At 40.6% G+C, this 13721-nt stretch overlaps 1 protein-coding gene across 1 annotated transcript; it reads left to right on the top strand.

The window, feature by feature from the left end:
* The first annotated feature begins 6698 nt into the window (after positions 1–6698).
* On the top strand, positions 6699–9192 carry mplkip (M-phase specific PLK1 interacting protein). The gene is made up of 2 exons (XM_079530443.1): positions 6699–7290; positions 7709–9192. Exons 1-2 carry the CDS (start codon positions 6889–6891, stop codon positions 7877–7879), a joined length of 573 nt encoding a protein of 190 aa, XP_079386569.1. The 5' UTR covers positions 6699–6888; the 3' UTR covers positions 7880–9192.
* The last annotated feature ends 4529 nt before the right edge of the window (positions 9193–13721 follow it).

The following is a 13721-nucleotide window of genomic DNA, read 5'->3' as shown; positions in this document are numbered from 1 at the left end:
TTAACAGTAAAATAAGGGTGAAATTAATTTGCCAGGGCTCAGACTTTCAGTTCATTAATAAATAAACAAAATATGGCTCTATATCATTATATAAAAAGATAAACACATAATAAAAAACTATGGTGCTAAAAAGAAAGTATGCTTTTGTAAACAATAAATACAAATATCAAATCAAATCAAAGTTTATTTGTATAGCACATTGACCGAAGACAAACCAAAGTGCTGAACAAGAGCATGTAAACAAAAACAAAGCAACAACAAGAGCATGTAAAGAAAGAAAACAAAAACAAAGCAACAAGTGAGAGCAGAAGTGAATATGAATGACCATACAACTATCTCTACTCTTCCAACTTCCTGGCATCGCCCTCACTGCTCTTGTCATCTGGCTTGTTGTTCTTGCAAAATTTGCCATGGCAGAAATGCACTTCACTCCTTGCTTTTTACAGCAACACCTGAATATGTACAATACAACCCCCCTCACAGTTGCAACTGACTGACTTCAGAAGATCTGGTGTGATGGGGTCTATTGACAGTACAGACTCATAGCCTTTGTCACCAAGCTTCCATCTATTCTCCAGTAGGTAACAGGTCAGGTCGCCCCAATTCCATCTCGCCCCAGATTTTTTCCGCCGACCTCACGCCGACAGCTCGGTGCGGCGGTTCTTGTATTCTTTATTTTGTTTTACTGAGAATAAGGTTAGAAATAAGTTTAGGGTTAGGCATAGTTTTACTGTGGTTAAGTTTAGGAATAGGGTTAGGTTTAGGCATCGTTTTACTGAGGTTGAGGTTAGGAATAAGGTTAGGTTTAACCGTTTAAGCATAATTTACTTAGATTACTTTAGGAATACCAGGCCGCGCTGTTCCGCCGGCTGTACGCCCGGGGCGAGTTGGTAAAGGGGCGAGCAGTCTCGTATTCCTCCAGTATGTACTGGACTCAGTATGAATGAAAGCTGCCAATCTCTGGTCTGGATATAAGCTCGGAGTGCTGTGCTGCGGCTCCTGTTGTAGGGGGCAGTTTTTCTGGTTTGATACTCCCAGTAGCGGCCTGCTTGCTGAAGATGTCAAATCTCCAGTCCCCAAAACTTTCATGCGATTTCCCATGGAACATGAACTTGAATAGTTCACAACTGACTGTGATGCTGTCCTCCTTGTTGGCTTGGATGTCCAAAACTTCCATAGGCCTCTCCACTTTGTCAGTCTTGCAGAACTACAACCGCTACTGGGAGTATCAATCCAGAAAAACTGCCCCCGACAACAGGAGCCGCAGCACAGCACTCTCTCCGAGCTTATATCCAGACCAGAGATTGGCTGCTGCTGCAAAGTCCATCACTGGATCACCACCAAGCTTCCATCCATGTACTGGAGTATGGATGGAAGCTTGGTGACAAAGGCTATGAGTCTGTACCGTCAATGAACAGACCCCATCACACCAGACTATCTTCTGAAGTTAGTCAGTTGCAACTATGAGGGGGAGTGTACACACACACTGCATTTTAGTGCACAGTGCATTTCTGCTTGTGGTAACTGCCATGGCAGATTTTGCAAGAACAACAAGCTAGATGACAAGAGCAGTGATGGAGATGCCAGGGAGTTGGAAGAGTAGAGATAGTTGGAAGAGTGGAGATAGAGTAGAGATAGTAGATAGATTGTTTACAAACGCATACTTTCTTTTTAGCACCATAGTTTTTTATTATGTGTAACTGTTGATCTTTTTATATAATGATATAGAGCCATATTTGTCTCCACCAGGCCGAAGGCATGGGGAGAGAGTATGTTTTGCACTCCGTCCGTGTGTGTGTGTGTGTGTCCTTCCGTCCGTCCTTCCGTCCGTCCGTTATCAGCTAATCTCCGGCACCGTTGGCCCGATCCATGCCAAACTTTGCACACACACTCCCTGGATGACAACGACGAACCTCTGCCCCAAATATTCCTCAACGGCCTGTTATAGCACCACCATGAGGCCGATTTAGGCAAAACGCATTTCTGTAGATTACTCGTACACATTTTATCCATACATCACACAATTCGGTATACACTATCTCCATAGTCATGTGATCAACACGGAGCGGCACCATTTCCCATCTTCCATCCTGATTGGCTACGATTGGCTTCCAAAGCTCACACGATTGGTCCGTTTAAAAAAAATGCCACAAATCACAAACACAGTGTGCAATTTCCGTGAAATTATACATGCACATTTCCACTAGGCCGAGGACGACATGCCACAATTTTTTCCCCCAAATCAGACTCACGGTGGCGCTATAACAGGCCAATTCCTGTTTTTAGCTATAACTGCATCGATCTGTATACAACTTATGTATGCGCACTCCCTAGAGGCCATGGAAAAACATTGTCCCTGCATCCCTCCACATCTGCCGGTTATAGCGCCACCATGAGGCCGATTTCTGCAAAACACATTGCTTATGTTAGTTGCACAGATTTCATCCAAATCAGATTTCAAACGCAAATCGGTCCACATGATCTCTGTAGTCATGTGATCAAGACGAGTCTGTTGGATTTCTCAGATTCTACACTGATTGGCTAAGATTGCAGTTTTCAGGAGTGGCCCGTTTCGTTCAAAATGCTGCACATGTCCTGCTCATCCAGAATTATATCCTCAGAGATGCTATGAGTGATCTGGCTCTGCATTTCCTCAACAAAATGAAGACAATTGTTGCAAAAAACTAAAACAAAAAAACATGTTTATATTACTCTTAAACATTTTGCCAAACATCTCACACAGTCCTATCCTCCTGGTGGAGACCTGTGCCCAGAAGGGCACTTTTTCTAGTTTGTTTATGTATTTATTAATGAACTGAAAGTCTGAGGAGCTGGCAAATTAATTTCACTCTTATTTTACTGTTAATTATTTTTAAGGTGTGACAAAGTCTTTCTTATTCTGAAAAGAATAAATCAGCTAAAGATTGTTCTTTTGTCCATCTACTTCTCTTTCAACTGTTAGTTTCAATTAAGATACATTTGTGATATATTAATGATCTTTATATATTAATACCCCCCTCCCCTCACACACACACACACACACACGGCCAACACACAAACAGAAAAGAAAACACTATAGATATCCATTGACATATGCATAACATGGCATATTAGTTGTTATGCATGTCTGGGACATACAAAAGCAGCCAATTTTATGGCCAGGGAGTCATTTTCACACCTCACAAGCTCATATTGGCCAATTTGACATTGTCCTGCATTTATCCTAGGCTCCCACAAAGTTTCCCAAGGGAGTTGGCTTGGAACACATTTTTCTGTGATAGTAGACACCTTTATGAACACATCTGTGAAGAAAGCTAGTGGTAAGCATTTTTCCCCCAGATTTTCCACAACTTAAGCTACTTTTTCCTAACTACATAGAAGAGATAACAGGCAAACGTTGATCAAAATAACAGAGCATAAAATGTACTTTATTTTACACTCTCAAGAGTTAAAGATCTCTACAAGGGTCCATTTGGTTACCAACTCTTCATCATTTAGCTAGGGACCACCTGGAACCCCCTCCCGGACCACTGGTGGTCCCGGACCACTGGTTGAGAACCATTCAAATCAAATCAAACTTTATTTGTATAGCACCTTTACAACAGCCAAAGCTGACCAAAGTGCTGAACAGAGTGATCCATTGATCATAGTCTGTTCCATTCTAGTAAAACAGAGTCAGGGTGCTGGTATTGTGCATGCATTGGGGGTCCTTGAAATTAAAATGTTTGCGAACCACGTCACCCTAGACATTTAAGGATCGTAATAGTGCTACACTAAATGGAAGGAAGAGGCCCAATTTCTTACCAATAGGCAGTGTAAAGTAGCTAAGTACTGTATGTACTTCAGTACATTTTTTAGGTACTTTCACTTTACTGGAGTATTTCCAATTTTCAGTACTTCTACTCCACTACATATCAGAGGCAAATATTGTACTTTTACTCCAATACAATTATTTGAGATCTTTCGTATTACTAGTTACTTCGTAGATTTAGATTATTACATTTCGGCCATTTGTCGCATCACGACACATTGTGAGTTTTAAGGGCCATATGGCATTTATGCATTTATGTCAATATAAATCATGTAAAAGAGTAACAGTAGAGGATTTATTGGAGTGATTATTACATGATTCATGCTTTAGAATGGTACAGGAAAGAGTAGGCGCACCTTAAAATTGTGGGTGCCTAAATGTTTCCTAAATGTAAGAAAATAAATAAAGCATTTTACATTTAAGGCCAAATACGCCCAAAATGACTGGCTATAGCCTACACTGGTTTTGTAGCAATGATTCGGCCTTAAATGTCAAATGTTAAATTTTCCAAATGCTTTATAACAATAAGTTGTTGTAGGTCTGACAATCATGCATGTTCAAATCATGTACAGCCTATACTTCACATTATTTCAGACCATTTTTCAAATTATTCGTTTTACAGTTTGACGTCTTTAAACGTTTTATTTTTACCTTTATAATTAAAACATTTTGTTATTGTTGTTGAAGCACAGATATCCACTTTACAAGGCTGTTGTTACTGTGGAAATACCCTTTGATGTAATATAAGTACCTATGTCTTTTAGCCAAAAGACATGTAGGCCTATGTGGACTAATCAAGGCCTGAACTGAAACCTAAAAGAACAGAAACCTGTTTTATTTCATGCTGGATTTACACTGGAGGGGGGGGCAATCAAAACCATGCAGTGGAACAATGGAACTCTTTCACGTCACTTGCAGGTGTTAAGTGGGCACAGATTTTAGTAGCACCCCCCCCCCCCACACACACACACACACACACACTATTCAATTCAATTCAAAGGGCTTTATTGGCACGAGAAAACAACACAAGCAATATTTTGGACCAAACAAATAATTACAAAGAAGAAAAACAACAAAAAAAGTGTTGTAACCTGCCGTTTTTTTCTTCTTTCTAATTATTTGTTTGGTCCAAAATATTGCTTGTGTTGTCATGAGTTGTCACGACTCGAGTTGGCTTTGTCCGGGGCGTAACCGTCTTTAAATAAATACTTTAAGAAATGTCTATGAGGAAAATGCATTGGGTTTCATTTCCTGGTCCAGGGTAGGAGGCGGGACTGCGACGCTCTATACCTGCATCCAGTGATCTTGGTACATAGAAATTGATCTATTGAAGATTCTGACTTTCAAATGTACATAATTTTTTATTGTATTGCTGTATTGTTGTATTGTGCTTTCTGCTTTGGCAATGTAAACGTTTTCTCGTGCCAATAAAGCCCTTTGAATTGAATTGAATAGTGTGTGTGTGTGTGTGTGTGTGTGTGTGTGTGTGTGTGGGGGGGGGGGTGCTACTAAAATCTGTGCCCACTTAACACCTGCAAGTGACGTGAAAGAGTTCCATTGTTCCACTGCATGGTTTTGATTGCCTCCCCCTCCAGTGTAAATCCAGCATGAAATAAAACAGGTTTCTGTTCTTTTAGGTTTCAGTTCAGGCCTTGATTAGTCCACATAGGCCTACATGTCTTTTGGCTAAAAGACATAGGTACTTATTACATCAAAGGGTATTTCCACAGTAACAACAGCCTTGTAAAGTGGATATCTGTGCTTCGGGACTGCGACGCTCTATAGTGCAGGAATATACACAATGATTACAATTTACAATTTACAATTTAGGCATTTAGCAGACGCTCTTAATCCAGAGCGACTTACATTAAGCAATAACAAAAGCATGGCATACATCACATATATAAACAGTAGTTATCATGAATCATGCGTAGACTAAGAACGTAACAGTGGAGTATCTATGTAAACTATACATACTATACTATATAATATATTATACATGTGTACTATAAAGTGCTATGACTACATAAAGTGCAATTCTAGAGCTGTCTACGTAACAAGCTATAAGTCTGTTTAAAATACTATCTAAGTCTACATAATGTGCTATCTAAGGGGCTAGGCTAGGGCAAGTGCAAGTGCAAGTCTTTAGGGTAATGAAATGAAATGAAATGATTACTATATTTACCCAGGGTATCTGGGCTAAGCTCAGATAAGGGTGGTTGTCTTCCGTTTGATATCCTTCTCCTATCATAGCAACTCACGGATCTTGCTGCTGTGTTTGCACATTGTTGTACTTATATATATATATATAGCCGCGTGGGGGCTGGCTGTACTGGTCCAATTCCTCATGGGGGCCCTGCCCCCCCGGCCCCCACAGACTCTACGACGTCACTGGCATATGAACAGCTTGACACCCCTTTATTTAATGGTCAATTTTGGTTAATTTGGTTAATTAAATTGGTTAATTTTGATGAATTGAACATGGTGGACCCTCTTGTAAACAAGTGTAATGCTTAATTGGGTCGTGCACTCACAGTTAACAGTCTTTGTATTGAGTTTGTGCTTGAAATGTACTGTAATTCTGCAAACTGTTAATAAATATTTCAATCAATCAATCAATCAATCAGTCAAGTTCTAACCATGTTTGTTTCAAAACAAGTTAAAAAAATACCTAGTATGAGTACACAACTCTTTGGTTTCAGATTATTCTAGATTACTATTTATAAGTATTTTACTACTGTAACTGCACTACAAAGTGCTAAATGCCTACATACATTATCTGTGTGTAATGAAGGCGTGACACCACTAGGTGGCGGTGTATCGCAGCTAGTGGCTTGTTTTAAGAAACGGAACAGGTTTGCATGTCCGGTTCCTGTGTGCATATAAACAACAGATGCGAAGCGGGTTACTTACTTGTTCGTGTTCGTTTAGTTCACTTCGTACAGACTAGACTTCGAACTCAACTAGTCTAGTCTATTACCTTACATTTAGCCACGTTTAACCTTTTACGTTAACAGCGCTCAGTTGGTTATCTTAGTCTTAGCTCGTCGTTTATTTGGCATTTAAACCTTTAAAAAATGCATCGAAACAACATGCCGCAGCAGCACCAGAGTCCCGGCGGCGGCGGGGCCCACCGAGCCTCCTCCGGGGACCTCCAGTCTCCTCCCTGGGGCGGCTCTCCTCCACCGTGGGGCCCAGGCCCTCAGTCTCCCCACTCCTGGGGGCCTCCCCGCGGAGCCAGGTCTCCGTCCTTCGTGCCCAGAGGAGGAGGAGGTCAGTACGGAGGCTCTCCCGGTGGATCTCCGGTTCATTTTAACAGAGGAGGTGGAGGTTACGGAGGTCCAGCGGGAGGCTACGGAGGCAGGAGCCAACACAAGCCACAGCGCCACAGCCTCAGTCCCCGGGGAGGACCTGGGGGATTTCACCGCTCTCCGTATGGACGCTCCCCACACAACCAGCAGCATCATAACAGCTACCAGGTAAAAAATAAAGAAACGTTTATGTCGATTATTCAGTGTTGGCAATCCGCTTATTATAAGCGACTTCGGACTTGTTTTCCCAAATCCCCCCCTCTAAAGTCCCTGTAAAAGCCGTAACCACAACCAGAGGGCCGGATCAAGACTATCATAGATGTGTTTTATCGATTTCTTTTTTATATCTGTAAAAAAAATATATATATATATATATATATACCGGTATATCTATGATAACTTGATAAGTCTTGATCCAAGGCTAGGCTTGTTTCTAAAGTGAAGCTGCATATTTGAGCTGGCTGCTTATTGTTTAAACCACTGTTTTTTTCCGAGACGTTTTTACGTGGTGAAAGTGATATTTTTTGTGTTAGTGTATATAGTATTATAGTGTAAATAGTAATCATTGCTCCGGGATGTTTTTCAGGGTTCGCCACAGGGCAAGCGTAACGGAGGGGTGGAGAAGTACTTCAGTCCGTCCATGCTTCAGGACCCCTGGTCTGGACTCAAACCAGTCCCGGTGGGAGGCCCACGGAACACACACAGTTCGCAGCAGCAGGCCCAATCAGCTCGGACAGAACAGCACCGCTACTTCTGATCCCAAACCGCCTTTGGCTCTTATTCCGGCACAGTTTAAAACGCTCCTTCTGAAGTCTGGACTTTTTCTGGAAAGGGAGTTGAGATTGAGAACTACATTTTTATGTCATTCAGAACCTTTGGTGGCTTTCCCCCCTCGGATGCTCCTGTGCCTCCAAGTGTGATGTCCTTTTTTTTAGATGTCAGAAGGAGCATATATTGCTCTTTTTACGCACTTGAGCCCTAGCATCCTTATTGTGGGAGGAACATTAGCTGGAAATGGCTGATATGCAAGCCCACAACGCGTAGCATTGCGTTATGCGCGAGTACCTCGGTTACTTTTGTCAACAAAAAAATGTGGGGGAAGTGCATATAGTACAGCACACCTAAGGTCCGTTTTATGAACATTGGAGGCCACAACAAGGTGCTGAGAGAAATTACTTTATTTACCCTTTTTATAAAGCCAACGCAGAACAATCAACAACCCTGATGCAAGTGTAGCTGGAATCTGTAGATTCACAACAACACATTTGGACACAACTCAAACTGGACGATTAATTTGTTTATTTGGTATTTTACAAGGATTTTTTTTGTTTTTTTCTAAAGTAAGGATGATTCACCAGCAAACCGCCATGGATGAGATACCTCGTTTAAATATGTGATTATGTAGTGAATACATAATGAAGCATTCTGTGATGTCATTGTGTTGCGACAGCCCTTGATGTCGTTAAGTGATACATAACGTCACTGTCAGGTGGAAACCTTGTATGTAAAAGAGAATTTTACTTTCAGGAAATGTTAAAGAAACCTGCGCTCCAATGGATCCAATCTGTAGTTATTATTTAGTCAACAGCTCTTGTTAATACTTTTCATTGGTTCAGTATTTATAAAACCCCACAGACACACACTAACACTAATGGCAGATCTAGAAGATAACAATGCGGTGTAAGCTTGTAGATCGGCTGTTTTTGTGTGGTACTAGTGTTAAGAAGTAGGGCATTAATAAAATAATTATGGATATATGAGGTTTCTGCCCAACAGCTACGATAAGTTAAAAAAAGGTGTTAAATTTACGCAAATAATGTGTAGCTGTATTTATATATCAACGAGTGACAACAACAAACCTAAACACTTCAGGGTTTTTTTTTAATCAAAAGAATCAAATGTTTGAATGTATACGACTCAGAAACCCAGTAAAGATGTTTGTTTTACAGTAAAACATCTTATAATAATGTCAACTGTTCCACACATCAGCAAATATATGCATTATCTTTTACATTTGGTAAATGCAACTTGTATACCGTTGTTTTTAAAATAAATGGTAACATTGATAACTCATCTGTGGATTTTGTCAAATATCTTTGCAGATTTGAAACGTGTGTGTGTGTGTGTGTGTGTGTGTGTGTATTATATATATATATATTAGTGATGGGAGATTAAAAGGCAAACACATCGGTATCGGCCGATATTGGCCTTAAAAGGATATATCGGTATTGGTAAAATAATATCGGTTTTAGCAGATATTTTATTATATTATAATTACGTTGGAAAATGAATAAAAGCCTTTTGTTTGATGAAGGCTGCAAATTGTATCAATGTTTTCTGGGGAAGCTTTCAAAAGAGTCAACAAGTTGGAACATTTCTAAATTCTAGAGTTATATACAAGCCTTAAAAATGATTATATTTCCTTAATACAGAATGAGATCACATTGACATCCGTTATATCGGTTATCGGCCATAACGGCAATTAATTATATCGGATATCGATATCGGCCAAAAAGTCTCATCGGTACATCCCTAAAAAAATATGTGTGTACTGTGTGTGTTTGTAAAGATGCGAATGTAATCCATTCCTAATGGATGAAGCCTTGGCCTGGAAGAGAGGTCATCAGGTGGTCTCAACCTTCTTAGAGTGTTTCAACCATAGATATTAAAAGAATAGATACCTCATTGGCCGCTGCAGTTCATTGGAGCGATGTGTGTTGAAGGAGGGGTGGAAGAATTTACACTGGGAGAGGAAGTACGCCGGAAGTGTGGAAGGCACGTTAAGTCACAGCGCATCTTTTCCGGGACTTACAGACCCGAACATGTGCTCTGTGACGCACGCTCATGCTTCCGCGGGGCTTCGCAAGGAATCTCGGGAAAGTTTTGCCCTCCCTTGAGCACATACGCTCCAGAGACGGAAAGGGCGTCTACGTTTATATGTCTATGGTTTCAACCCTCAACCACTACACTCTCCAGTTGGCGGGTCAGCAGTGATTGGCCAAGTCACTGCCCCTCTCCTCCATGCTTCCAGCTATAGACAAGTCCACAGAGGGGCACCCCGGGCGCAGCCACCACCGAGGAGCAACCAGCACTGGGAGAGAGGGCCACACCTGGCCAACAGGGAAGTGAGAAACCAGGGGCCTGTTTCACGAAACTTGGATTAACTAATCCAGGATTTAAACCAAAACCTGGTTTGTTAAATCCTGGCCCGTACAGCCTGGTTTATTCCGTTCCACTAAAGCCAAGCGAGGCTTAGAATGGGTGGATTTATCGCCCTTTTCCTCACTAGACCCATTTGGTGGAACACAGATTTACTGATCCTATCCCAGCTACAATAGTCGGCTCCGGCAACCGGAAAAGGATCAGTGCTTGATACATAAACCTGCTCTCCGTTGCAGCCCTTTCTACTATGGCAGAACCTACACTTACACGTAGTGTCTACAACGCCATGTCATAACCATGTTTATTGAAATTATAGCTGTCATACATTTACACCGATTGCGCCATCACCTCTCTTATGCTGTGTAATGTGTTGGCATGCTCTGAATGAAGAAATAACACTAATATCATGTCATATCAACCATGTTTATTAAAACGGTTTTAGAATAACACAGATTGCTCCAGCACCTTCCTCTTTCCACTGCTGATCATGTCCAGTGCATGTAAGAATTAAGCAATATCGGCAAGTTAGCTGACGCGCGACGGGGTGTTTAAAAAACAAGTGTTTATGTTTGACACACACTGCATAGACGCGTCACCATGGGAACCAATGTCGCCGTTGCCGACGGCTGTTTGCTTAACGATTTTGACAGCTACGGCGAGTCCCTAATGGTTGCATTACTGCCCCCTTCTATTCCACAGACTTACTGATACAAGGACTTAAGCTTCTAAAAAAATACTGCTGCTGTAATAAGAGAGAAAATACTCTCAATAGTGGATAGACTGAATGATAAAATAAAATATAGTCTGCATTTAACCACTGGCACTTATACTCTTAACTTAAAACTTCATAATGAAATCGTCATAATAAATATAACAGAATTCTTATTGTAAGCATACTATTGTAGCATTGTGATATTTGGCCTCTGAGGGAGTTACCTTTGGCGAAGGGGGTTGTTGCCCAGACTGGTGAACCATGGGTCATGGATTCAATATTGGCTTGGGGCAATGCACTTCTTGGGTGTTGGTGCTACAATGGTAATATCAATATGAGTAATGATAACATTTAGTAATGTTTTCACTTAAAAAAGAAGAAATAAAAAAACAACAGGATGTATTTGATTCTTCTTAAGAACACAGCAAACCAATTCTGGGGGAACATTCACCAAAAGTAGCTGATCTACAAGATCACAAGCTGTCATGATGTTGTGCAGCCTATATATATTTGGTTCTTTGATTTTGTATAGGGCTTAAATTAGTCCTTTAATGGCAATGTGTACCTATATGATGTTTTAATATGTTGTGTTAAAATAACAACATAAACCCATTGAATACGTGTGGAACAAATCATTGGTTTGTGAACAGTAAAGACAGGATTAGGTTAAACCTGGCTGTTAGCTTGGTCAGGCAAGTCCACAGCATTAGTTTCCATGGTAACTAATGTGGCATTGCTTTCATGAAACCGAATCAAGCCACAACATATCCAGGTTAACAATAATAATAAAAAAACAAACTAGCTAAATTATTCTGGCAAGATTAACCATCTTTCATGAAACCGGTTAATCGCTGATCCAGGATATATTAAAACAGGATATCTGTTAAATCCCGTTTTAATCCATAATCCAAGGTTATGGCCCCTGGTACAGCAAACCAGTGCTGACCACACCCCAGCGACCCCCCCCCCCCCCCGCCGCAGACCCGCCCACTGTCCTTTCTCTCCTGACAGAACAAACAGGAAGCTCTCTCTGCCTAGAGGTCTCTAGGACTATGGTTTCAGGAATGTGAAAATATATTTTCCATTTAGTAAATGGCTTTGAACTTTACCAAACTGTTTGTTTAAACAAGAACGTATCACTTGCTCTACCTTTTCATTCTAGTTGGGATGAAATGTCCTTGAAATGTGTGAAACCAGCCGACGCCCTGATGAGTACTTGAGTATGGTAGCCTGCCTACTTACTTAAACAGTACTTTGTTAGGTTAAAGTCATGTAAAGCAGGCAACAGTGAGTATTGTAATGCTAATGATTGAGTTTTGGTTCTTTGTTGACGTGTCAGACTAATTCAAGTGGATTCAAGTTCTCAGTCCCCACAGAGGATTTCAGTCATTTGGATTCAGGAGCAGTAGTTCATTATTCTCAAACCTTTTTTGCCAGCTGCTTGAAAAGTGGCTGGACAACATTTACATGTACCTCTAATATATATTTGTTTTTAAATGTAGGAAAAGTAAATGGGATTTTCACTCGAGTCATGACCCACAAATGGGTCCTCCTGACCCACTGTTTGGAGGCCAGTGTGTCTTTTATTTCCTTTGGCTTGTATGCCTGATGTATACTTGTTTGCACCAAAAATGGCAGATCTACAAGCTCACAATGGTCATCACAGCAGTGTGATATAGATAATTATTTTTGACACTGCTGCTCTACCATGTGTCTGGTTAAGTCAAGTCATGTTTAGCAGCGGTTCCAGAACACTTCAAGTCGAGAGCTAAAAGTTAATGTGGTAGGCCTATCTCAGTGGAACTCAAACTTACAAAAATAAACAGTGAATTAACCACTTAACCTTTCAATGAATCCAACATGGTTAACGTTTAGTTTGAAGTTTATATAGGAAGGAGGCAATAGGCATGTCTGATAGAATGAATATCTAAATACTGAATACTACTTCTGGGGTGCACATGCACAAAAGCCAGACAGACTGACTAGGTGTTAAAATGACCCCAAACATGTTTGAAAATGAAATATCCCTTTAATGGTTAAAATAGTCTAAGAGCTCTCAACGTGTTGTGAGCTTGTATATCTATTTTCACTATATAGTTTAGGAAACAGCGCTATAGTATCAGTATGCCGTTTATCAAACTTGGCCTAACAAATACTTTCATGTGACCTGTGAGATAAAACTTTTTTTTTGCTTTTAATCCCCGAAATCATGAATTCAGATCAAACTGGTGGAGTTGGAGTTTGCGAGTTTACAGTTTCAACTACTCTCTAAACCCCCAAATACAAGCAAACAGTATTCTTTCTGAATGTTCAGTAGCCAAAGCATTAAGCAAGCTAAATACATTTAAATGAGGGGGTTGGCAGCCAGATGGCGCTGTTGACTGTTCTGCCTGCCATTCACAGCTTCACTATCCCCTGCACAAACTTATCATTTTAGTTACATTTCAGTTTAGACCCCAACTTTAAAATAATGGTACATTAAAAAACATGACAATGAAACTTTGACAACCAATCACCACACAATTACCTACTTTCTATTTTGAAGGTGTGAGTCAACAGTTTCAACAACAAAACCGTTATAGGTGAAGGCGCACTCTACGTAGGGAGTCAATTAGTCTCTGTAGCTGATGGGTGCAGATTCTTGAAGATCAATGGAAGGGGAATATCTGCACTCTCTTAATACAGTTTGAGTTTCTTTATTTCATGAAATCACATGCAGCAGCAG

Source organism: Electrona antarctica, assembly GCF_951216825.1.
Source record: "Electrona antarctica genome assembly, chromosome: 19".
NCBI classification, from domain to species: domain Eukaryota; kingdom Metazoa; phylum Chordata; class Actinopteri; order Myctophiformes; family Myctophidae; genus Electrona; species Electrona antarctica.
Note: the sequence above shows the minus strand (reverse complement) of the source record. Positions and strands in the feature narration are given on the sequence as shown.